Here is a 25,500-nt window from a genome sequence, read left to right as displayed (position 1 = left end):
TTCAAAAGAAAAATTAAAGCAGATAGTTCAATAGACAAATATAAAGTAAGACTTGGGGTAAAAGGTTACAAACAAAAGGAAGGTCTGGACTATTTTGACACATATTCCCCTATGATAAGAATAACATCCATCCACATGCTTATTGCTATAGCAGCATTATATAATTGAGAGATACATCAAATGAATGTTAAGACAGTTTTCTTAAACGGTGATCTAAATAAAGAGATCTATATGGAGCAACCCGAAGGGGTTGTAATGCCAAGGCAAGAAAAGAAAGCTTGTCGGCTTGTAAAATCTCTTTATGGATTAAAACAAGCTCCTAAACAATGGCATGAAAAATTTGATCACACTATGCTTACTAATGAATTTAAGATAAACAAATGTGACAAATGCGTCTATGTTAAAAACACTAACAAAGGTTATCTTATTGTTTGTCTTTATGTGGATGACATACGTATCGTTGGAAGCAGTCAAAACATAATCAAATCAACCAAACAAATGTTGAACAAACGATTTGATAAGAAAAATATGGAAGTCGCAGACGTTATATTAGGAATGAAAATTACTAAATCATCTGATGGATATACATTATCACAATCTCATTATATTAAGAAAATTCTTGGTAAATATATCAAGGATAATGTGAACGTAGCAAGAACACCTGTAGACATCAGTCTTTATTTATCGAAAAATAAAGATGATGATATGTCTTAGTTAAAATACCCTCAAGTCATTGGAAGCTTAATGTACCTAACGAATTGTACGTGTCCTGATATAGCTCATATTGTTAGTAAATTGAGTAGGTACACTAGTAACCCTAGAGAAAACCATTGAAAAATGATCATTCGAGTTCTTAGATATCTAAGATTTACCCGTGACCATGGCTTGACCTTTACTCGATATCCTGAAGTATTGGAAGATCATTGTGATGCCAATTGAATATTTGATACTAAAGATTAAAAATCCACTAGTGGATATGTCTTTACTCTAGGGGGCGTTGCTGTTTCTTGGAAATCCACAAAACAAACATGCATCGCACGATCCACAATGGAATCCGAGTTCATCGCTTTAGACACTGCAAGAGAAGAAGCAGAATGGTTTCACCACTTCTTAGAAGACATTCCAATGTGGCTAAAACCTATTCCAGCTATTTGCATTCATTATGATAGTCAATCTGCAATAGGCAGGGCATAGAGTCATTTGTATAATGGTAAGTCACGACATATTCGTCATCAACATAATACCGTAAGGCAATTGCTCTTAAGTGCAATAATCACAATAGATTATATAAAATCTAAAGAGAATATAACAGATCCATTAATGAAAGATTTGGCAAAAGAGCAAGTGTATAATTTATCGAAGGGGTGGGATTAAAGCCTATTACATAAGAGTCATCATAATGGTAACCCTACTTAGATAACTGGAGATCCCAAGAACTAAGTTCAAATAGATAACTAAGTTATGTGTGACTCACTAGAAATCACCAAGGGATTAAAAAATCCCTACCCATTCCTATGGTGATAGTGATATCTGCAACATGTGTTGTATGTAGGGGTTTAAGAATAAGCTTTGCTTTTAATGATTATTTATATCCTGATTTAGGCATAAAAATCAAGACGAGTATAAGAGATACTCACAATAAGAATCACCTATATGAGTGTCGAACTGGGGCCGATTCTATGAGAATAAAGTGGCTAAATTCTCTAGAAGCACTCACGAACAACCAGGAGCGTTCAAGGCCAAAATGAACACAATCGTGAGAACCACGATGTGTCAGAAGATATTTTGTATGAAATCTATTGTCTTCGCTTACACTAACGGTTGAACAATTCAAGGCATCACGTTCATTGGTTAGCTAGTAAGTCCAATAGGTTATCACTAGGGAAGGTTTAAAGCCGAAAGTTACCTATCTTGATGCACGATATTTTCGATTTATACTCTTTCGACAAATTCTGCATATTGTTGTATTTCTGTTGTCATCAAATTCCATTCATGTGGGGGGATTGTAAGAAATGGTTTGGAAAAGAAAAAATTGTTTGGCAAAAAAACAGATTTTTCTTAAAACTTTGGTCTAATTTTTAGTTGGGACCTATACGCTGAGATTGGCAGGTATTGGTGGTAACGCGTTTTATGTCACGTTGTGATTCACGTAGTATATTTGGTTGTTCAAAACCATTATCGGATGAATGGAAAATTGATGCCAAAATAAGCTCCATAAAAATGGTGTTTTGGTGGGTTTCCCAAATTGAAGGAATGAAAGCTTGTTCCACATTGCTTGGCTAGGCTAACATTGTATGAGTTTATAAGCCTTGGGTTTACAACTTGGGGAGGGCCCCAAGAGGTATCCAAGTTTTGTGGAAGGGTGAGGTTATGAGCAAAGTGTGTTACGCCCATTAGACCCAAAACAAACCCACACGCGCTACCGTCCGTCTGTCTATGTGGTTGGACTGGGCTGGGCTTGGGCGCAGGTGCGTGATGTGAGGTTTGGTTGGGCTTGTCCGCCTAATGCTTATCTTTTTTTGGGCCAAAAACATAAGAATTTTATTTTTCTAAAATTAAGTTCTTACCTTTTGGAATTTGAATTTCGAAATTTATTCCGAATTGGCAGTTTGGTCCAACACACTTGTCCAAATTTTTTCATCCACTCGAACAGGTTCATGTCTGTTTAAATTTAAACCGAACAGGTTCATATTTGCTTAAATTTAAACTGAACAGGTTCATATCTGTTTAATTCAAACTGAACAGGTCTTGTACTTGTTCAAACCTGTCCAAACAGGTTTTCTACCTATTCTAAAAAGCCACCAACCCTTCTATAAATAGACAGTCCCTCATATGGATTTTACATTCAATAATTTTCGTTCTTGCCTTTGCTATTGCTCTCTGCATTTTGCTGCATTTATTTTTTTGTGAGAAAGTGTATAAACACAAAGTGTGTTCATTGTGTGAATAGTTTGTAGTGCTACTATTTTTTGTTGTTGATCATTTTATCTTGGGAGATAGATGTCCATAATCTGAAAGCACATAGGAGATGACAAATTGTCTTAAGAAAATAGTGTTAAACACTGGACTTAACCAAAATTTTGGTCAAAAAAAGGTAAGTGATTAGTTTACTTTTTTGTTTTATTAATTTTTCCTTTTCAGATTCTAATTTTATTTTTGCAACAAAATAAGAATTTGTTGTTTTATTTATTTTTTTAATATACTATTTTGATTTTTGTAATCAAACAATCTCTCTCATTTCTTTGAATACATTGAAGATTGTCCAACATGTATAACTAACATCAATCCTATAACTAAAACGAAGTTAGAAGAATATGAAGTTCTCATAGCAATTTCTGTTAAGAAATTGTGTATTGGTCTCATCAAACTGTTCGATGCAAGATGAGCCATCAATGTACTAAATTCTGAATTGAGGAGTATTGGCAATTTGGCATGAAAGTGCATAGGTGCAAACATATTTTTCACCTATTCATCGATTGAATCCAAGAAGGTAGCAGTTGCACACAGGAAACAGAGTTTGAATATAAAGAAAATCATCAAATGCATGCAACACATGTGCATGGGTGATTTCACATAATAGGTGGAGCTTTATTCTGGGAGTCGAAATCTGCACAAGCAACAAGCAATGAGGGATGCCAGACTAGGGTTGGGTAGGAAAACCCCTTCCGATGGTAATGTTAGAGAACTAACCCCTTCCGATGGTAATGTTAGAGAACTAGAGAGAAGGAATGTACGGAGAGAAAGTGTATTACTTAGAGAATGTAGAATGTCTTCCATATGAGGATTGAGGATTGAGATTACCTTATATAGGCTATGCAAACTTGCTGTCCAAGTCTTGTTTATCTCTTCATCTGCTTCTTTTATCCCATTTGTCTTATCTATGATCGTTCCTTAGTTGAGGAGGACGACAAGTACGTCTGATGATTAGACATACAGACTTGTCATATGTGTGTCGTGTCCCTTTACACATCCACATCCACGTCCCACTAGTCTATACTAGTAGTGGTGAAGAGGTTGGATGACATGTCTCTTACTTGTGTGCACAAATCAAGTATAGGGTTTTATTGTGGATATGCTTGGTCACGCCGTTCTATTCCTTGGCCGATCTCAAGGAGTAGCAAGCTAGTCTTTCTGTTTGGCCCACTACGGAGTAGTCAAGTAAACTCGAACCGGCCCTTTGCTCGACCTACTTTAGAGTGGCCGAGTGTTCTTGGGCCAAACCTCTACTAGGCTCAATGCAATAGCTCAGTCTAGCCCCAGCTTTACCTTAGTTGGTTTGACCATTTTCAATACATATACACACATGTATATGGCTATTGCATGAACTCAATAATGGGTAAACAATAATATATATATATATATATATATATATTATGACATTCACAACCACCAGTAGAATACCAACTTCTGTCACTCACCACACTCACCACTACAACCACCTCCTCTCAAAAGCCACATTATTTACCCACCACACGATACCCATACTAGTGCCTTTCACCAACTAAAATCATACCACCACCCATCACAAATATTACCACCACCATATGACCGCCATAAACCATTGCAGTTTTCACTTACCCAAATGAAATTGAAGTAGACACTAAAGGTTTGCCCAAGATCAATCTCAGTTACAAATCTTAATTTCATACAAAAATCTAAGATAATTGAAGGAATTTTTTAAGAAGGGCATGAATTAGCAATGAACAATATCATAGAAGGATTCTTTCTTTCTTGAGAGAGAGAGAGAGAGAGAGATGAAGATCCATTCCTATAAAGGTGGGGGCTATGAATGAAAAATTTGAAGGAGTAGGTTGAGGCATAAACAAGAAGATAGACAAAGAGAAGAATAGAAAGGAGATGCATTGGACGTGGGGTGATGATGGTGGTTTTAAGAGAGAGTTGTCTATATTAGAGGAGTAACAAATAAATTATCATGGGCAATATAGTAATTGTACCATTAAATAGTGTTATTGACAAGTTGTGTCAATGTAATTTCAGATAATAAATGGGGTGACAATGTTATGACAATGTTAGTGCATGTAATTTATCGCCCGAACTTTTTTTTTTTTTTTTTTTTTTTTAACATCTCTACTTTTTCTTTTTCTTTTTTTCCACATCAACTGATAGACTTTTCAAGAACATAAATAGCAAATGAAAAAAATAAAACTAATCCACTTATCACAGATAACTAAAGAGAAAAAAAAAATATTAAAAATATATATATTTTACCCAAAAAAAAAATAGAAAAAAGAAAAAAATCTAGTAACAAGTGTAATTGCATAAACATACAGGGGTGTCACTATAATTTACCTTTTTAAAAGCTTATAATTTACCTTTTTTAAAGCTTTTCCACATCATCTGATCGACTCGTGATGAAAGCACGTCAAAAATTAAAAATTATTCCCCTTATCACCGGATTGAGTTTGAAATATATACATATATAAGAAATATATACTTTTCAAAAATGTTTCTGAAATTTTTATTATTTTTTCATCAAAATAATTTTGAAAATTTAAACATGTATATTCCAAAACCAAACTTAATATTGTGCCCATGTATGTTTCATAAAGTAATTGACAAAAAAAGGTAAATTAAACTAACTTCTCCCAAGATTTAAAACATAAACTTTTATAATTTTAACATATTTATATTGACTTTCATTTTAATAAAACTAGATAAAAGAATAAATTAAAAAAATATAAATTTTAATATAAAATAAATAACAATATCATATTATAGTCATATATCTAACAAATTATTAATGAAAATAGATTAAATATTATATAAATTAAGATTTTAAAAAAAATTTACGTAATTATATTAAAATTATGAAAATTACTTTATTTTTTTTAATCTTACAAAATGTGAGTATAATTTATCCTTAATAAAATAATATTGGCCCAATTTTCTTTTGTATGAGGCCACCTCTCGTGGTCCCCATTGTTTAAATTTCTGCGTCAGTCCAACTAAAAAGTTGAGCCCACTGTTTGTAGCATAGGACTTGCACAAATGCACTAAATACCAACAATCAATTTGAAATAGATAAGTCTTAAATCAATCATTTTGATGTAGACTACAAAATTTATTTACTAGCAATCAAACTAGCATTTTGATGTTTTCATAATTAAGATTAGAAGTAAAAACCAGCACAAAATGAATAAGATTAACATATTTTAGTTTCCTACAAATTCTTTCCTTAGTCACTTTTGGGTTGACCAAGACAATAATTTACTAGTAAAACATTACTATTTTGGTAATAAACACTACATAAAATATGGTTCTAGGATTTTTTTAAAATTTTTTTTTTTGGAAATCTAGAATTTTTCAAGGAAAAAGCAATAAAAAGAAATTTTTATATTAATTCTTTTTCAACAAGTTAGTAAAAAAAAATAACAACTTATTCAGAAACATCCATTTGATAAAAATACACAATATCTGTTGACATTTTTTATGGCGCTGTTTGGGAAGTGCCTAAAGAGGCTATTATAGCCTAAAAATTTTTTTTAGCCAAAAAGCCACTTTTGCAAGCTTCTTTATAAAAAAAAAAAAAAAAAAAAAAAGGACTGCACAGCCGGCAGTGTAGGCAGCGTACACTGTCAGCTAGAGAAAATGTTCCATCAATGAACATTTTACGATTTTACCCCTTCATAGCAATTTAAAAAAATATTTTTTTAGGGACAAATTTGTCATTTTAATTTCAAACATCATTTCAACACATTTTTTAATACAACAACTCAAATAAAATCCATCTCATCTTTCCAAACACAAAAACTAAAATAGCCTACTAAAATAGCCAAAAAATCAAATAGCCTTCTAAAATAGCCACTTCCCAAACGAGGCCTATATATCAAAGAGACGTCTTGACATTTAGCAAAACGTCTTGACATTTAGCAAAAAATACGTACGCACCCCTTAATATTTGGTGAAAAGATCTACAGCCACCCCCCTTAACTTAAATAAATATATGTGATTGCAATATTATTAATTAAATTATTTATGTGTATTTTTATATGTCCATATATATATAATTGTTTTACAAATATTTTGCAACGTTTGCAATGTAGAAGAATAATTTTCACTCTTTTGTGCTATGAAATTATGAGCTAAATGAATATATGTGATAATTTAAATTAGTTTATTTATGTGTATGCCTATATTTCCAAATATTTAACAGAATATTACAATATATGCAATGCAGGAGAATAATTTTAACCATATTGTGCTATGAAAATGAAATTTAAATAAATACTGTATATATGAAGTTAAATTATACCCAAATGTCAAGGAATGCTTCTAATCTTTTTGTCGAATGTGAAGGCATGTTGGTGTATTTTTCGTCAAACATCAATGAGTGTGATTTTTAACAATTTTTTTTTAAAATTTTTTTTCAATATAACCAAATAAAACAAGAAATAAGTTTAGTTTCTTTTATCTCATTTTGTTCTTATCTTTTTTATTTTAATTTATTTTTCTCTATATAAGGGGTTAACAAATGCTGTAATAGAATTCGGTTAGATCATAGGACAAAGAAGACTGCTTCCTTCTAAGGAGAAGGAAGAGATAGGAAGGAAAGGTCATATTTACCCTATTTCGGACAAGGACAAGGGTTGCATGCTGTGCCTATATGGCACAACACAGTGCTGTGTGGTTCTATGGATCCGTGTCTCGAGCTTATTTTGATGACTCAAATCACTCATATTATAAAATTGGTCGAATATATTATTTGTAAAATATCAAGTTAATTAGATATATATAACCCTATATTAAGTCCCAAGTGTTTAAAATAAAGCATCAAAATTATGTTAACCGTTTATTTTTTTTAAAATCAATGTTGTCTTGTTTTGAGGTTATAGATATTCAATTAATTTTAAAAAAAAATTTAAATAATTTACTCGACAAACCTCATAATATAAACGATTCGGATTAACAATATCGGCCCGGGACAAGGCCCCATGGGCCTCACAGTACCGTGTAGGCACAACACACACCCTGCTTCCTTATTATATTCCTTCCTATAGTCGGGAAGAGCGGGATTCAGAAGTAAAAGCATTACCTCCTTATTGAACTTACAAACAGGCATTATAAGAAAAACAAATTCAGAGAGCTAATAGAAAGGAAATTAGACATACCATTAGGATCTGAAGTAGAAATTATCCGATGCCCCCAACAAACAGCCATGAAAATGATCAATATATTTTGATTAGAATCAAAATATATATACATAACAATGTACATACAACAGATTTTTTTAAAGATTAATTACATTTGTTATTCCTAAAATATGAGTCTTTTGTCAGTCTAGTTTTTAATGTTTAAATTGGGTCAATTGATCTCTTTATATTTGAATTGTATCAATTTAATCCATAAAATATAATAAAAAAAAAATTCAATTTAGTTCCTTAATAAGTCGGTTAATAGACACACTTAGAGATTAAAGTTGAAATACTCTTGTAGACCAAATGACACAAAAATATAGATCTCAAGTATTTATTTTTCTTTGTAACTAGCCATAAAAAAAAATGTTTCTTTCTACAACATTATTTAAATATATACTATCATAAGCAATTAAATTAATGAATTGACCCAGCTAAAGACAAAAATGAAACCGAAAAAAAAAAAAAAAACAAAAACAAAAAAGCAGAAGTGTTTGTTTGTGTACCCACCATTCATCCAATTCTTTACAGGTTGAAAATGGTAAGATGTTCTTTGCCAAGCTAACATAGCATCAGTCCAAGGGTACGCCGGACCGGTGCCAGAGAACTCCAGGAAAGTCTTCTCCGACTCCCCCCTCACCGCCTCCGTGGCCGAATGAGAAGACTCTGATTGATTGCCAAAGTTTGAGAAGAAAAAGGTAATCATAGACGACATAAACAACATGGAGAGGAAGATTCCGGCGAGACCCTTAAAGGGTCGGAGGTGATCCTTCGCCGGAGAAGCGGCGGAGGAGGTGGGGTGGTCCGGCAGGGGAGTGTAAGGAGTTGAATGTGGAAGATCTTCAGGGGTGGTGATGGTAGTGGGAGAAGGGTTGGAGTCCATTTTTTGGTTGACTGGAGAAGGGAGAGAAATGAAGATGTCCTTTTACACGAACATATGTGTGAGAGAGAAGGGTGAGATTGTAATTGAAGCGGTCAGATCCAGTAATTTTACAAACACATAACACCTACGCCGAAAGGATCACATAGAGGGAGATAATTTTACAAACACATAACACCTACACCGAAAGGATCACATAGAGGGAGACTGGGTCCGTTTGATTCTCTTTTTAAATTGTAATTCTAATTAAAAAAATTTAAAATTATTTTTAAAATTTATAACAAAATACACTTTTTAAAATTAAATTTGAATTCTTTCCCAAACTCATAATCAAACTCTTTTCAAAATTTTATTCAAAAAAAATTCAAAAAAATATTATTTTATTTTATTTTTTAAAATTATTTTTAGAACCATGGTTTGAGTGTGTAGTTGTATTTTGAGTTATGAGTTTTGAAAAAAGAAAAAAATTGTTTGATTATAAGTTTTGAAAAAAGTTTTGAATTGCTTTTTTTAATATGTACTTTATTTCATACAATTATGGGCTGTATTTTTTTAAAAAAATATTTTAGTTGTATTTTTTTAAAATATTTTAAAATTTAAAAAATTCTATTTTTTATTTTAAATATATAATTTTTATTCTAAATATATAGTTTTTATTTTATAAATATTTTTTAATTTTTAAAATATTTATTTTTTTAAATTTAAAAAAAAATTAGATCACTATATATCTATGGGGAATTTATTTTTTTAAAATTTCTAATATTAAGATTTTATAAGATAAAAGATATACAATATTTTCAAAGTAATTAAGGTCTCTCAACATTTTCACAAACAAAATTCAACTTCGAAAAATTTTGCTCGACTCAGAAAAATTTGGCCCCGACTCAGAAAAATTTCATTTTTCAAAGAGAAAATTTTCTGATCATACTTTGAAATTTCTCTGTGAAAATTGAAATTTTTCTTAGACGTGGCTGAAATTTTTCTAAATTGGGTAAAAAAAATTTGAGTCAAATTTTCTCTCTGAAAATATTGAGAGACCTTAACTAATAATAATAATAAAAAATCTTGGACTTCTCTTACTACGCAAAGTGGAAGAGGGATGTTTCACTAATTTTTCTTATATTTAAATCATAACAAATTATTTCCCAATACTTTAAAAAATAATAAAAATTATTTTTCAAAAAAATAAAAAATATTTTCAAAAAAATATAAAATAAAAATAATTTTAAAGAACAAAACAAAAAATATTTTTTTGAATTTTTTTAATAGAATTTTGAAAAGAGTTTGGATTATAAGTTTTGAAAAGAGTTTTTGAATTGAGTTTTGAATTATGTGTTTGGTTATGAGTTTTAAAAATAGTTTTTAAATTGAGTTTTGAGTTATGTGTTTAGTTATGATGTAATGCTCCGAAATAAATGTAGTAAACCATCCAAGACGATAAGTAAATAACATTATGAATCAGAGTATGATGTTCTTCTATTACATGAGATTCGGTTGTACAAAAGGGTGATACATGCAATATACGTTTATAAATAGTACATCCTGAATCTACAGCATGTGTTACGAAACAGTAAAAATGAAATAAAAGCTAAACAGATAATCATATGCCCTAAAGATTTAGAGGCAAGAAGTGCCACTCGAGTGCAAGAAGTGTCACTCGATCATATGCCCTAAAGGCTTAGAGTTCACAAAGGACGCTCGAGTGCAAGAAGTGACACTCGAGCATAGAGGCAAAATTCTGGGCAACAAGGTTTTTGAAAAACAAGGTACCAAGCTGTTCCAAACACAACCAATGCATCCCAATAGCCAAACTCAAGGAGCGAAAAGAGGAATAAGACAAGAACAATAATACAGAACTATGAAACTTGAGTCTAGAACACCAAATGTGTGGAGTTTGAACCAGAATCGCTATGTATGAATTGAGGGTGGAGTTGTGTTTTGAGTTTAAAATAATTAAAAAAAATAAAATATTTAAAAAATAAAATAAAAATTTTCAAATTAAAAATTGTTTGATAGAAAAATCATACATTTTAAATAAAAATAATAAATTTTCTTAAACATATTTAAACATTTTTAAAAAATAAATCCAAAAAATTTTAAAATACAATTCGAAATTCAAAAACTCAAAACTCAAAATATAATTCAAAAACTCTTTTTAAAACTTAAAACTTTTTTCAAAATTCATAACCAAATAAATTTTCTATTTTCAACACTCTCGTTTGGGAACAGGCTAATTTAGTAACTTTTTGGTTATTTGGCTAAAAAGGTAGGTAAAAAAAACTTGTATGTTTGGGATGGCTTTTTGGCTAATTACGAAAAGATGTGCAAAAAGTAGAGAGAAAAGAGAATCTTTGACTTTTTGGTATGGGTTGTTGGCTTTTTGGCTAATTTAGTAACTTTTTGGCTAATTGGCTAAAATAGCCTCTTGCCAAACGAGGCCAATTCACAATTCCACACTTAAATTACAACTCCACACTCAAATCATGATTCTAAAACTAAACCAAACGGAGTCTTGGCTATCCAAATCATCAACTAAACCCACACCATAATAATACTACCAACTTAAATTTAACTATTTTAAGATTATTCATAATTATCATTTTATAATTTAGATATATTCTATATATAAATCTTACACTATACAATCCCTTACCTAGAAAAATCTGGTTGGATAAGTCTGAGTTCCCAAACTTATTGTAATTGATTAGGCAAATAACATATTAGTGTTTGAAAAAAAAAAAAAAAAAAAAGAAGTAAATTACACTTATCTCCTCTAAGGTTTACCATAATTGTAGACACCTTGCATGTGGTTTAAAAAATTACACTAACTTCCTTTACTTTTGAAAATAATAATAAGATTTCCTTGAAGCATGTTACAAAAGTAACTAGAAAAAGTGACATTAGCCACAATAAACACATAAATGCTCAAAATACCCTTCACATCCCTTACAAAATAATACACACCATCGTAACCATTTCTCTCCAATTTTCTAGTACTTGTAAACTTTCCCTCCACACACGCACACACGCACACACACACACACACACTCTCTCTCTCTCTCTCTCTCTCTCTCTCTCTCTGTGTGTGTAACTCTTTGTTAGTTTTTTGTAATTTTTTTTTTTGTGAATGATATATTTTTTTTTATTTTTTGAATTAGAAACTATTTTAGTTTTTTTTTAATGTCCATGCTCGATATGTCATCCTTAAACAATGGAACTAACATACTGAAATATAGAAACAAAACATGTGTTTGTAGTCTTAAGGCAGCTATCAAGGTGACATGATTTGAAAGAAACAGAGGCGAGTTGTATTGTGTTTGTTCAAAAGGAAAATGCAAATTTTGGAATTGGTGCAAACCTGTTAACTCAATTGGTGAAGCTACTGATACTGTTGAAAGGCCACTATCTCAAGGAAAAATTTTCAAAGATGTGCACATAAGAGTTTAAGTACTTGAAGACAACCAAGGATATATGAAGCTATTGATAATCATAAGTTTGGTCATAAGTTTGTTTGCCATGTTTGTTGTTACTATGAAGTAACCTACTCATCATATGTAAAGTTTGTTCTATTTAAATGTAATGCAAGTATATCCAACTATGACAAACTTGTGCTGGTTTTTGTTGAATGAAATATATAACGCTTGTCTATTTAAGTGTAAGACAACAAGTTTGTGCTAGTTTTTGTGGAATGAAAGCATGACAAATCCCAAAATATGAGTCCCTCCCAAATATAAGTGCTTTATACATACATAAACAAGTTCAAATATCAATACTTCATAGTTACTTCACAGTTATATCCCCCAAAAATTTGTATAAAGGCTTCATAGTTGCATCCCAAAAAAACAAGCAATCTGTCACGACCCATAACCCGCCCCTAAAGGTTTGGGCATGACCTAAGCAAAACCTGACATAAAAACTGGTGTACACACCGTACGGGGCCTTATCGGAAGCATAAAATATTAATATAACAAAAATACAAGCATACTCCATTGAGCTATTTCTAATATGCCAGGATCTCATGCATTACATACATCATCAAAAGCGGATAAAGTTTAAAACTATATCCTTGGATATCGTGTATAACATATACATTTACAGTCCTAGCCCGATAATTGGGCATAACAAAAGGAATATAAAAGTTAAGTACAACATCCGTAGGTGGCTCTCAAAAGCAGACCCATATCTTAGCAGCTTCACAAAAATAAATGGCCTGGTATGGTGCCTGAACATGTAAAGGTTGACAAAAGGGACAGCGTCAAAGTTAGGACTGACCCCCTGACTGATAACCTACAGAAACAGACATAATAGAGAGTGAGCCGAGCTCAATGAGTAGTAATACATAATGAACAACGTCTAACTTGAAATATAAATTCATTAATACATAGAAAGATGCAACATGCACATGGTTTGTCTGATTCTGCGTTTAATTCATAATGGCCCTAGGCCTAATCCTGTGACATAAGCATGTGGCTATAAGCCCTTGAAACATGATGGCACGAAGCCCTTGAACATATGGCACGAGGCCCTTGTAATACACTTGAAACTTGTGGCACGAGGCCCTTGAACATATGGCACGAGGCCCTTGTAATACACTTGAAACTTGTGGCACGAGGCCCTTGAACATATGGCACGAGGCCCTTGTAATACACTTGAAACTTGTTTTAACACCAACATATCTTAAACATGCATAAGTACATACATACTTGAGACATTAACATAATTGCCTTACATGCCTTGAAACATTGACATGATTACATAACATTACGTAGGTACTACTACTCACAGTGTTGAGGTGGCGTGTTGCTTTCTTCTGGAATGTGCCCTGCACACAATTAATACATTAGTTTCTTTTTTATAAAGCATTTCCTGAGTCTTACACCTTGCATGCTTACAACCGCTTTAAAATCATCTGTAAAATATTCTAAAAATACCAGAGAAACAAGCACTCAAAGCTGAACAAACATTTAATTTTTCCTGAAAATGAGTCCTCCGCTCGAGCGTAACTTTGGCCGCTCGAGCGGACTGTAAATTGCACAAAACTGCTGAGAGGTGGTTTTTCCCGCTCGAGCGGGCTTTCCTACGCTCGAGCGGACCAAGCGAATTTCTGAAATTCTGGACTTCCATTTGAGTCCCAACCTGGTATTCACTCCATTTTTACATGCAACCCAAGGTTAGATTAATGCAATATTCCCACCAAACATCACTATAACATGGATTCTACCTTGAGTATCATAAATTAAACAAGATTAGGAGCTTCAACAAGCCATCTCCCTCTCTAATTCCATTCTTGGATTCAAGTTCTTCATATCCTTGAAACATAACACATAATATATGCATAATTCCATGAAGTGGTGATAGAAAACCATAGATTGAAGTATAATTTCAGTATAATTTCATACCACACCCAATCTAGATGCCTAAGCAACCAATAGGGAGAAACCCTTATTAATCAAGCATGAATTAGACATGAATCAAACATACACATCAATTACAAACTCTAAGTGGCCATAACAAGAAGGATTTGAGCTTACCTTGAATTCAATCCTACACCTCTAACAATTTTGCCAAGCTTTCTTGTTGAATGCCTTCTCCCCCGATTTCTCCTCTTTTTCCCGAAAAATGGTATTCACGTTTGTTTGTTTTTTGATCAAGGCTCCTAAAGGCTTAGAGATATATATAAGTAAGGCATAAGTAAGGCATATAAGACAAAAATGGATCATTTAATCTTTCCAAAATTAAAATTTCGCGAACATGCTCAATATTACCTAAAAATTATGCTGATTACGGATATATAATCAATTTCAGCTAATTAAGCTGTTAAGGCTTCCAATTTCTAATTCAAACGTGTTAATGGTGACAGATAGTTTCCTTATGAGACAGATAGACATGCATAGACATGGATTTCACTTCCTTAATCACGGAACTACACAGTAAGCATTTAAAAGTATCAATCGAGGACTCAGAATATAACAGAAAGCATGTGCGAGGGTCGGGTTATTACACTCTCCCCTCCTTAAATAAGTTTGGTCCTCCAAACTTGAGTTACCTCAGGGTTGGAACAGGTGTGGATATTGATGTTGCATTTCTTCCTCTCTTTCCCATGTTGCGTCGATTCCGTAATGTTCTTGCCACTCAACTTTTACCATTGGAATCTCACGGGTTCGTAGTTGTTTTACTTGTCGGTCCAGAATGCGAATTGGTTTTTCTTCATAAATCAACTTGTCATTCAACTCAATTTGGTGGTAGTCAATAACATGTGACGGATCCGGAAGGTACCCACGATGCATAGAGACATGAAACACGTTATGCACTTGACTCATATCTGGTGGAAGGGCAACTCGATAAGCTACTGGACCCACTTTTTCCAGAATTTGAAAAGGACCGACATACCGGGGTGTCAACTTACCCATTTTCCCGAATCTTAGGTGTCCTTTCATCGGAGTGACTTTCACGAAAACATAGCTATCCACGTCAAATTCCAAATCTCGCCGTCGGTTATCAGCATAGCTTTTCTGCCGACTTTGAGCAGTTTTCAACCTTTCCCGTATAACATGAACTTTTTCAGTGGTCAACTGAACAATTTCAGGCCCTAATAAGGATCTATCTCCAACTTCAGCCCAGCACACGGGGGAACGACATGGTCTTCCATACAAAGCTTCATAGGGTGCCATGTCTATGCTCGAATGGTAACTATTATTATACGCAAATTCTATCAACGGGAGATGGGTTTCCCAACTGTCTCGAAAATCTAGTACACACATTCGGAGCATATCCTCAAGAGTCTGTATCGTCCTCTCGGATTGACCGTCGGTCTGAGGATGGAAAGCTGTGCTGAACTTTAATTCTGTACCCATTGCTTCCTGTAAACTTTGCCAGAATCTAGAAACAAACTTAGGATCTCTGTCTGACACAATTGAGACCGGAACACCATGAAGCCTCACAATTTCATTTACATAAATCTCTGCTAATTTATCTGCGTTATACTGAGTTTTTACTGGCAGAAAGTGGGCGGACTTAGTTAATCGGTCCACAACGACCCAGATTGAATTCATACCTCGAGGAGTCCGTGGCAACCCCATAACAAAATCCATGGTCAAATGTTCCCATTTCCATTCTGGGATGGGAAGAGGTTGCAATAATCCGGCAGGTCTTTGATGCTCCGCTTTTACTTGTTGGCATTGCAAACACTTAGAAACAAACTCCGCAATCTCCTTCTTCATACTTGGCCACCAAAAATTCTGCTTTAAATCTCGGTACATTTTAGTACTCCCTGGATGTATTGAGAACCTTGAGGTATGCGCGTCTTCCATCAATTTTTGTTTAAGACTCATCACATTGGGAACACATAGTCGGTTTTGAAATTTGAGCACTGAATCTACCACACTGAATCCCGGTTTTGGTTTTGTTTCGAACTCATCATGTATCTTCCTCAAAGTTTCATCTTCCATTTGGTGCACTTTAATCTCTTCAAGTAAGGTTGGTTGTGCTACTATCGCTACTATTAGGGCTTTTTGACTATGTAACACAAGGTTCAATTCTTCCTTATCCAATTCAATTACCAAGTCCTTTTGTCCTGTAACCATACTCGCCATATCTGCTGAAATCCCCATATTTTTCCGACTGAGCGCATCTGCAACTGTGTTGGCTTTACCAGGATGATAATGAATCTTCAGGTCATAATCTTTCAAAAGTTCCAACCACCGTCGTTGCCGCATATTTAATTCTTTTTGAGTAAAAAGATACTTGAGACTTTTATGATCAGTGTATACCTCACAGGTGCTACCATACAAATAGTGTCTTCGTATCTTTAAAGCAAAGACTACTGCTGCTAGCTCCAGAACATGCGTGGGATAATTCTTCTCATGGAGTTTCAGCTGTCTAGACGCATAGGCGATAACTCTTCCGTTTTGCATAAGCACGCAACCAAGCCCTTTGTGCGAAGCGTCACTGTAGATAACAAATCCTTCTGTACCGGATGGTAAGGCCAAAACTGGTGCTGTTGTCAACCTTGTCTTCAATTCCTGGAAAGCAGATTCTCGTTCCTCTGACCATTCGAATGCAACTCCCTTTCGTATTAGTTGTGTAAGTGGCACAGCAATTTTAGAAAAATCTTGAACAAATCTTCTGTAATAACCAGCTAACCCCATAAAACTACGCACCTCAGTCACATCAGTAGGAGTTGGCCAATTTACGATTGCCTCAATCTTGTGTGGATCAACAGAAACTCCTTCCTTTGTGATGATATGCCCTAGAAATGCCACTTCTAGTAGCCAGAATTCACATTTCTTCAGCTTTGCGTACAATTTCTTTTCCCGGAGGGTTTGAAGGATCAAACGGAGGTGATTCTCGTGAGCATCTACATTCTTCGAATAGATGAGAATATCGTCAATAAAGACCACTACAAAGTCATCCAAATAGGGCTTGAAAACACGGTTCATCAAATCCATGAAAGCTGCTGGTGCGTTAGTAACTCCGAATGGCATAACCAAAAATTCATAATGACCGTACCAGGTTCGAAAAGTTGTCTTCTCAACATCATCAGCCTTGACCTTTAATTGATGGTACCCAGATCGTAGATCAATCTTGGAAAAGACTTGTGCCCCCTGCAGCTGGTCAAATAGGTCATCAATCCTTGGTAATGGATACTTATTTTTGATTGTGACTTTATTAAGTTCCCTATAGTCATTACAAAGCCGGAGTGTTCCATCCTTCTTCTTTACAAACAGAACCGGTGCACCCCACGGAGACACACTCGGACGAACGAACCCCTTGTCCAATAAACCTTGCAACTGCACTTTCAATTCCTTCATCTCAACTGGCGACATTCTATACGGAGTCTTTGATATGGGTTGAGTTCCCGGTGCTACTTAAATGGTAAACTCAATTTCACGGTCTATCAACTGCCTTGGTAATTCTTCAGGAAAGACGTCCGGAAATTCACACACAATTGGGATCATGTCAACAGTTCCATTGACTACTTGCCCCTCCAAAACACTACATAAATACCCCTGACACCCTTTTTGAATTAATTTACATGCCTTTGCTGCCGAAATCAAATAAGGTGGAGAAATTACGCCATGCCCCTGTAAGGTAGACTCTAATTGTCCCGGAGGATGGAAACTGACTCGTTTAGTTAAACAATCTATCGTTGCACCATATTCACCCAACCAATCCATTCCCAGAATAATATCAAAATAAGTCATGTCAAGAGGTAACAGATTGGCATAAACCCGGACATCCCCAAGCTCAAGTTCGCAACCACAATAAACGGAAGTACAAAGCACAGAATCTCCCATAGGTGAGGATACACATAACATATAAGACAGTATTTCTTCAGTTTTATCTAAGTTTTGTGCAAATAATTTTGACACAAAGGAATGAGTAGAGCCAGAGTCAAATAAGATGGAAGCAGAATGACCGTGAACCATAAATGTACCTGACACCCACTGTTGCTACATTCTGCACGTCTCCTGGAACCAATGCAAACACTCTGCCTTGTCTCGCTATGTCTTTATTGTTGTTAGGTTTGACCGGTGCCTTGGTGTTAGTAGCTGGTGTAGACCCTGCTGAGCTAGTAGCAGTCCTGTTACCATTTCGTTGACTCTTCTGGGGGCAATCCTTTATCAAATGACCCGTTTTGCCACACTGATAACAGGCTCCAGACTTCCATTGGCATATCCCATGATGCCTCTTCCCACATTCCGAACAAACAGGAATCGTACTCTGATTAGGGGCAAAAGTATTTGAAGTCCCTGAGTTTTGTTTCTTGTTTGGTGGAGTAGCCGCTCCCTTTGACCATTGATTATTTTGCCTCTTTCCTTTCCATTCGGTAATCTGGTTCTGAGCAGCGAGGTTCCCCTCCGCTATAACAGCCCTCTCCAGCACATCTACGTAGGTAGGCAACTTTAACATATTAACTCGGTCCAAGATAGCACCCCGTAAGCCCCCTTCGAATTTCCGTGCCTTCTTATAGTCCGTGTCCACCATATGCGGTGCAACCCTGGCTAACTCTGCAAATTGGGCCTCATATTCAGCAACAGTCTTGTTCCCTTGTCTGAGCGTTTCAAATTCAGTCACCTTTTTGTCCCGTATGCTTTGGGGAAAGTACTTATCATAAAACAGCCCCAAAAATCTGTCCCATGTTAATTCTGGATGGATTGTTCTCGTTAGCATCCACCACCTCCGTGCCTCGTCCTCAAGAGTGAAGGCAGCTAGTTGTACCTTTTGAGCTTCGGTGCAGGGAAAGACTTCAAATAACTTCTCTATGCCCAATACCCAGGCCTCAGCTTTCATCGGTTCTATTCCTCCTTTGAAGGTTGGCGGTTTCATCTTTTTAAACTCCGTAGTGAGAGTGATAGTTCGGTCTTCAGCATGAAAATCTTGCACTACAGGTGGAGGTACTGGTGGTGGTGGCGGCTGTTGGTGAGGCTGTTGTTGTTGTTGCCGTAGGGTCTCTGCCATTTCCATAAGCATCCTTTCCATCCTATCCAGTCGTGCTGAAGTGGCATCTTCCACATCTTCGGTCCTTGTTCTCACCATGATCTACACAACAATTAATTAAATACTATTGACATAATGGGACATGGTTAGTATTATCAGAGTACACTTAATGTTGCCATCGAACTTGTCTTACATTTTTAGGATGTCATACATGAGGCCTAACCCTTTCTAGACACCCTACAGCTCAATGGATCCGTGGGTGAGATAGCAACTCGTGCTCTGATACCACTGTCACGACCCATAACCCGCCCCTAAAGGTTTGGGCATGACCTAAGCAAAACCTGACATAAAAACTGGTGTACACACCGTACGGGGCCTTATCGGAAGCATAAAATATTAATATAACAAAAATACAAGCATACTCCATTGAGCTATTTCTAATATGCCAGGATCTCATGCATTACATACATCATCAAAAGCGGATAAAGTTTAAAACTATATCCTTGGATATCGTGTATAACATATACATTTACAGTCCTAGCCCGATAATTGGGCATAACAAAAGGAATATAAAAGTTAAGTACAACATCCGTAGGTGGCTCTCAAAAGCAGACCCATATCTTAGCAGCTTCACAAAAATAAATGGCCTGGTATGGTGCCTGAACATGTAAAGGTTGACAAAAGGGACAGCGTCAAAGTTAGGACTGACCCCCTGACTGATAACCTACAGAAACAGACATAATAGAGAGTGAGCCGAGCTCAATGAGTAGTAATACATAATGAACAACGTCTAACTTGAAACATAAATGCATTAATACATAGAAAGATGCAACATGCACATGGTTTGTCTGATTCTGCGTTTAATTCATAATGGCCCTAGGCCTAATCCTGTGACATAAGCATGTGGCTATAAGCCCTTGAAACATGATGGCACGAAGCCCTTGAACATATGGCACGAGGCCCTTGTAATACACTTGAAACTTGTGGCACGAGGCCCTTGAACATATGGCACGAGGCCCTTGTAATACACTTGAAACTTGTGGCACGAGGCCCTTGAACATATGGCACGAGGCCCTTGCAATACACTTGAAACTTGTTTTAACACCAACATATCTTAAACATGCATAAGTACATACATACTTGAGACATTAACATAATTGCCTTACATGCCTTGAAACATTGACATGATTACATAACATTACGTAGGTAGTACTACTCACAATGTTGAGGTGGCGTGTTGCTTCCTTCTGGAATGTGCCCTGCACACAATTAATACATTAGTTTCTTTTTTATAAAGCATTTCCTGAGTCTTACACCTTGCATGCTTACAACCGCTTTAAAATCATCTGTAAAATATTCTAAAAATACCAGAGAAACAAGCACTCAAAGCTGAACAAACATTTAATTTTTCCTGAAAATGAGTCCTCCGCTCAAGCGTAACTTTGGCCGCTCGAGCGGACTGTAAATTGCATAAAACTGCTGAGAGGTGGTTTTTCCCGCTCGAGCGGGCTTTCCTACGCTCGAGCGGACCAAGCGAATTTCTGAAATTCTGGACTTCCATTTGAGTCCCAACCTGGTATTCACTCCATTTTTACATGCAACCCAAGGTTAGATTAATGCAATATTCCCACCAAACATCACTATAACATGGATTCTACCTTGAGTATCATAAATTAAACAAGATTAGGAGCTTCAACAAGCCATCTCCCTCTCTAATTCCATTCTTGGATTCAAGTTCTTCATATCCTTGAAACATAACACATAATATATGCATAATTCCATGAAGTGGTGATAGAAAACCATAGATTGAAGTATAATTTCAGTATAATTTCATACCACACCCAATCTAGATGCCTAAGCAACCAATAGGGAGAAACCCTTATTAATCAAGCATGAATTAGACATGAACCAAACATACACATCAATTACAAACTCTAAGTGGCCATAACAAGAAGGATTTGAGCTTACCTTGAATTCAATCCTACACCTCTAACAATTTTGCCAAGCTTTCTTGTTGAATCCCTTCTCCCCCGATTTCTCCTCTTTTTCCCCCAAAAATGGTATTCATGTTTGTTTGTTTTTTGATCAAGGCTCCTAAAGGCTTAGAGATATATATAAGTAAGGCATAAGTAAGGCATATAAGACAAAAATGGATCGTTTAATCTTTCCAAAATTAAAATTTCACGAACATGCTCAATATTACCTAAAAATTATGCTGATTACGGATATATAATCAATTTCAGCTAATTAAGCTGTTAAGGCTTCCAATTTCTAATTCAAACGTGTTAATGGTGACAGATAGTTTCCTTATGAGACAGATAGACATGCATAGACATGGATTTCACTTCCTTAATCACGGAACTACACAGTAAGCATTTAAAAGTATCAATCGAGGACTCAGAATATAACAGAAAGCATGTGCGAGGGTCGGGTTATTACACTCTCCCCCCCTTAAATAAGTTTGGTCCTCCAAACTTGAGTTACCTCAGGGTTGGAACAGGTGTGGATATTGATGTTGCATTTCTTCCTCTCTTTCCCATGTTGCGTCGATTCCGTAATGTTCTTGCCACTCAACTTTTACCATTGGAATCTCACGGGTTCGTAGTTGTTTTACTTGTCGGTCCAAAATGCGAATTGGTTTTTCCTCATAAATCAACTTGTCATTCAACTCAATTTGGTGGTAGTCAATAACATGTGACGGATCCGGAAGGTACCCACGATGCATAGAGACATGAAACACGTTATGCACTTGACTCATATGTGGTGGAAGGGCAACTCGATAAGCTACCGGACCCACTTTTTCCAGAATTTGAAAAGGACCGACATACCGGGGTGTCAACTTACCCATTTTCCCGAATCTTAGGTGTCCTTTCATCGGAGTGACTTTCACGAAAACATAGCTATCCACGTCAAATTCCAAATCTCGCCGTCGGTTATCAGCATAGCTTTTCTGCCGACTTTAAGCAGTTTTCAACCTTTCCCGTATAACATGAACTTTTTCAGTGGTCAACTGAACAATTTCAGGCCCTAATAAGGATCTATCTCCAACTTCAGCCCAGCACACGGGGGAACGGCATGGTCTTCCATACAAAGCTTCATAGGGTGCCATGTCTATGCTCGAATGGTAACTATTATTATATGCAAATTCTATCAACGGGAGATGGGTTTCCCAACTGTCTCGAAAATCTAGTACACACATTCGGAGCATATCCTCAAGAGTCTGTATCGTCCTCTCGGATTGACCGTCGGTCTGAGGATGGAAAGCTGTGCTGAACTTTAATTCTGTACCCATTGCTTCCTGTAAACTTTGCCAGAATCTAGAAACAAACTTAGGATCTCTGTCTGACACAATTGAGACCGGAACACCATGAAGCCTCACAATTTCATTTACATAAATCTCTGCTAATTTATCTGCGTTATACTGAGTTTTTACTGGCAGAAAGTGGGCGGACTTAGTTAATCGGTCCACAACGACCCAGATTGAATTCATACCTCGAGGAGTCCGTGGCAACCCCATAACAAAATCCATGGTCAAATGTTCCCATTTCCATTCTGGGATGGGAAGAGGTTGCAATAATCCGGCAGGTCTTTGATGCTCCGCTTTTACTTGTTGGCATTGCAAACACTTAGAAACAAACTCCGCAATCTCCTTCTTCATACTTGGCCACCAAAAATTCTGCTTTAAATCTCGGTACATTTTAGTACTCCCTGGATGTATTGAGAACCTTGAGGTATGCGCGTCTTCCATCAATTTTTGTTTAAGACTCATCACATTGGGAACACATAGTCGGTTTTGAAATTTGAGCACTGAATCTACCACACTGAATCCCGGTTTTGGTTTTGTTTCGAACTCATCATGTATCTTCCTCAAAGTTTCATCTTCCATTTGGTGCACTTTAATCTCTTCAAGTAAGGTTGGTTGTGCTACTATCGCTACTATTAGGGCTTTTTGACTATGTAACACAAGGTTCAATTCTTCCTTATCCAATTCAATTACCAAGTCCTTTTGTCCTGTAACCATACTCGCCATATCTGCTGAAATCCCCATATTTTTCCGACTGAGCGCATCTGCAACTGTGTTGGCTTTACCAGGATGATAATGAATCTTCAGGTCATAATCTTTCAAAAGTTCCAACCACCGTCGTTGCCGCATATTTAATTCTTTTTGAGTAAAAAGATACTTGAGACTTTTATGATCAGTGTATACCTCACAGGTGCTACCATACAAATAGTGTCTCCGTATCTTTAAAGCAAAGACTACTGCTGCTAGCTCCAGAACATGCGTGGGATAATTCTTCTCATGGAGTTTCAGCTGTCTAGACGCATAGGCGATAACTCTTCCGTTTTGCATAAGCACGCAACCAAGCCCTTTGTGCGAAGCGTCACTGTAGATAACAAATCCTTCTGTACCGGATGGTAAGGCCAAAACTGGTGCTGTTGTCAACCTTGTCTTCAATTCCTGGAAAGCAGATTCTCGTTCCTCTGACCATTCGAATGCAACTCCCTTTCGTATTAGTTGTGTAAGTGGCACATCAATTTTAGAAAAATCTTGAACAAATCTTCTGTAATAACCAGCTAACCCCATAAAACTACGCACCTCAGTCACATCAGTAGGAGTTGGCCAATTTACGATTGCCTCAATCTTGTGTGGATCAACAGAAACTCCTTCCTTTGTGATGATATGCCCTAGAAATGTCACTTCTAGTAGCCAGAATTCACATTTCTTCCGGTTTGCGTACAATTTCTTTTCCCGGAGGGTTTGAAGGATCAAACGGAGGTGATTCTCGTGAGCATCTGCATTCTTCGAATAGATGAGAATATCGTCAATAAAGACCACTACAAAGTCATCCAAATAGGGCTTGAAAACACGGTTCATCAAATCCATGAAAGCTGCTGGTGCGTTAGTAACTCCGAATGGCATAACCAAAAATTCATAATGACCGTACCGGGTTCGAAAAGTTGTCTTCTCAACATCATCAGCCTTGACCTTTAATTGATGGTACCCAGATCGTAGATCAATCTTGGAAAAGACTTGTGCCCCCTGCAGCTGGTCAAATAGGTCATCAATCCTTGGTAATGGATACTTATTTTTGATTGTGACTTTATTAAGTTCCCTATAGTCAATACAAAGTCGGAGTGTTCCATCCTTCTTCTTTACAAACAGAACCGGTGCACCCCACGGAGACACACTCGGACGAACGAACCCCTTGTCCAATAAACCTTGCAACTGCACTTTCAATTCCTTCATCTCAACTGGCGACATTCTATACGGAGTCTTTGATATGGGTTGAGTTCCCGGTGCTACTTAAATGGTAAACTCAATTTCACGGTCTATCAACTGCCCTGGTAATTCTTCAGGAAAGACGTCCGGAAATTCACACACAATTGGGATCATGTCAACAGTTCCATTGACTACTTGCCCCTCCAAAACACTACATAAATACCCCTGACACCCTTTTTGAATTAATTTACATGCCTTTGCTGCCGAAATCAAATAAGGTGGAGAAATTACGCCATGCCCCTGTAAGGTAGACTCTAATTGTCCCGGAGGATGGAAACTGACTCGTTTAGTTAAACAATCTATCGTTGCACCATATTCACCCAACCAATCCATTCCCAGAATAATATCAAAATAAGTCATGTCAAGAGGTAACAGATTGGCATAAACCCGGACATCCCCAAGCTCAAGTTCGCAACCACAATAAACGGAAGTACAAAGCACAGAATCTCCCATAGGTGAGGATACACATAACATATAAGACAGTATTTCTTCAGTTTTATCTAAGTTTTGTGCAAATAATTTTGACACAAAGGAATGAGTAGAGCCAGAGTCAAATAAGATGGAAGCAGAATGACCGTGAACCATAAATGAACCTGACACCCACTGTTGCTGCATTCTGCACGTCTCCTGGAACCAATGCAAACACTCTGCCTTGTCTCGCTATGTCTTTATTGTTGTTAGGTTTGACCGGTGCCTTGGTGTTAGTAGTTGGTGTAGACCCTGCTGAGCTAGTAGCAGTCCTGTTA

The 25,500-nt window shown here is 36.0% G+C and overlaps 2 protein-coding genes and 1 long non-coding RNA gene across 3 annotated transcripts; all 3 read right to left on the bottom strand.

Annotated features, from left to right (window-relative positions):
- Positions 1-7,902: 7,902 nt before the first annotated feature.
- LOC145795472 (uncharacterized) lies at positions 7,903-9,231 on the bottom strand. Its single transcript, XR_014336466.1, has 2 exons — positions 8,664-9,231; positions 7,903-8,138 (listed from the first exon to the last, which is right to left on the bottom strand). It is a non-coding gene; the product is annotated as an uncharacterized LOC145795472 (long non-coding RNA).
- Positions 9,232-17,900: 8,669 nt separating this feature from the next.
- On the bottom strand, positions 17,901-18,329 carry LOC145803001 (uncharacterized). Its single transcript, XM_082896080.1, has one exon. The coding sequence runs from the start codon at positions 18,327-18,329 to the stop codon at positions 17,901-17,903; it is 429 nt and encodes a 142-aa protein (XP_082752206.1).
- A 6,449-nt stretch (positions 18,330-24,778) lies between these two features.
- Positions 24,779-25,207, bottom strand: LOC145802968 (uncharacterized). The gene has a single exon (XM_082895989.1). It carries the CDS (start codon positions 25,205-25,207, stop codon positions 24,779-24,781), a length of 429 nt encoding a protein of 142 aa, XP_082752115.1.
- Positions 25,208-25,500: the final 293 nt, after the last annotated feature.

The sequence above is a fragment of the Camellia sinensis genome, chromosome 1 (assembly GCF_055761805.1).
Source record: "Camellia sinensis isolate YWXY chromosome 1, ASM5576180v1, whole genome shotgun sequence".
NCBI classification, from domain to species: Eukaryota; Viridiplantae; Streptophyta; class Magnoliopsida; order Ericales; family Theaceae; genus Camellia; species Camellia sinensis.
The sequence above is the reverse complement of the archived record's forward strand: the minus strand, read 5'-3'. Positions and strand labels throughout refer to the sequence as shown.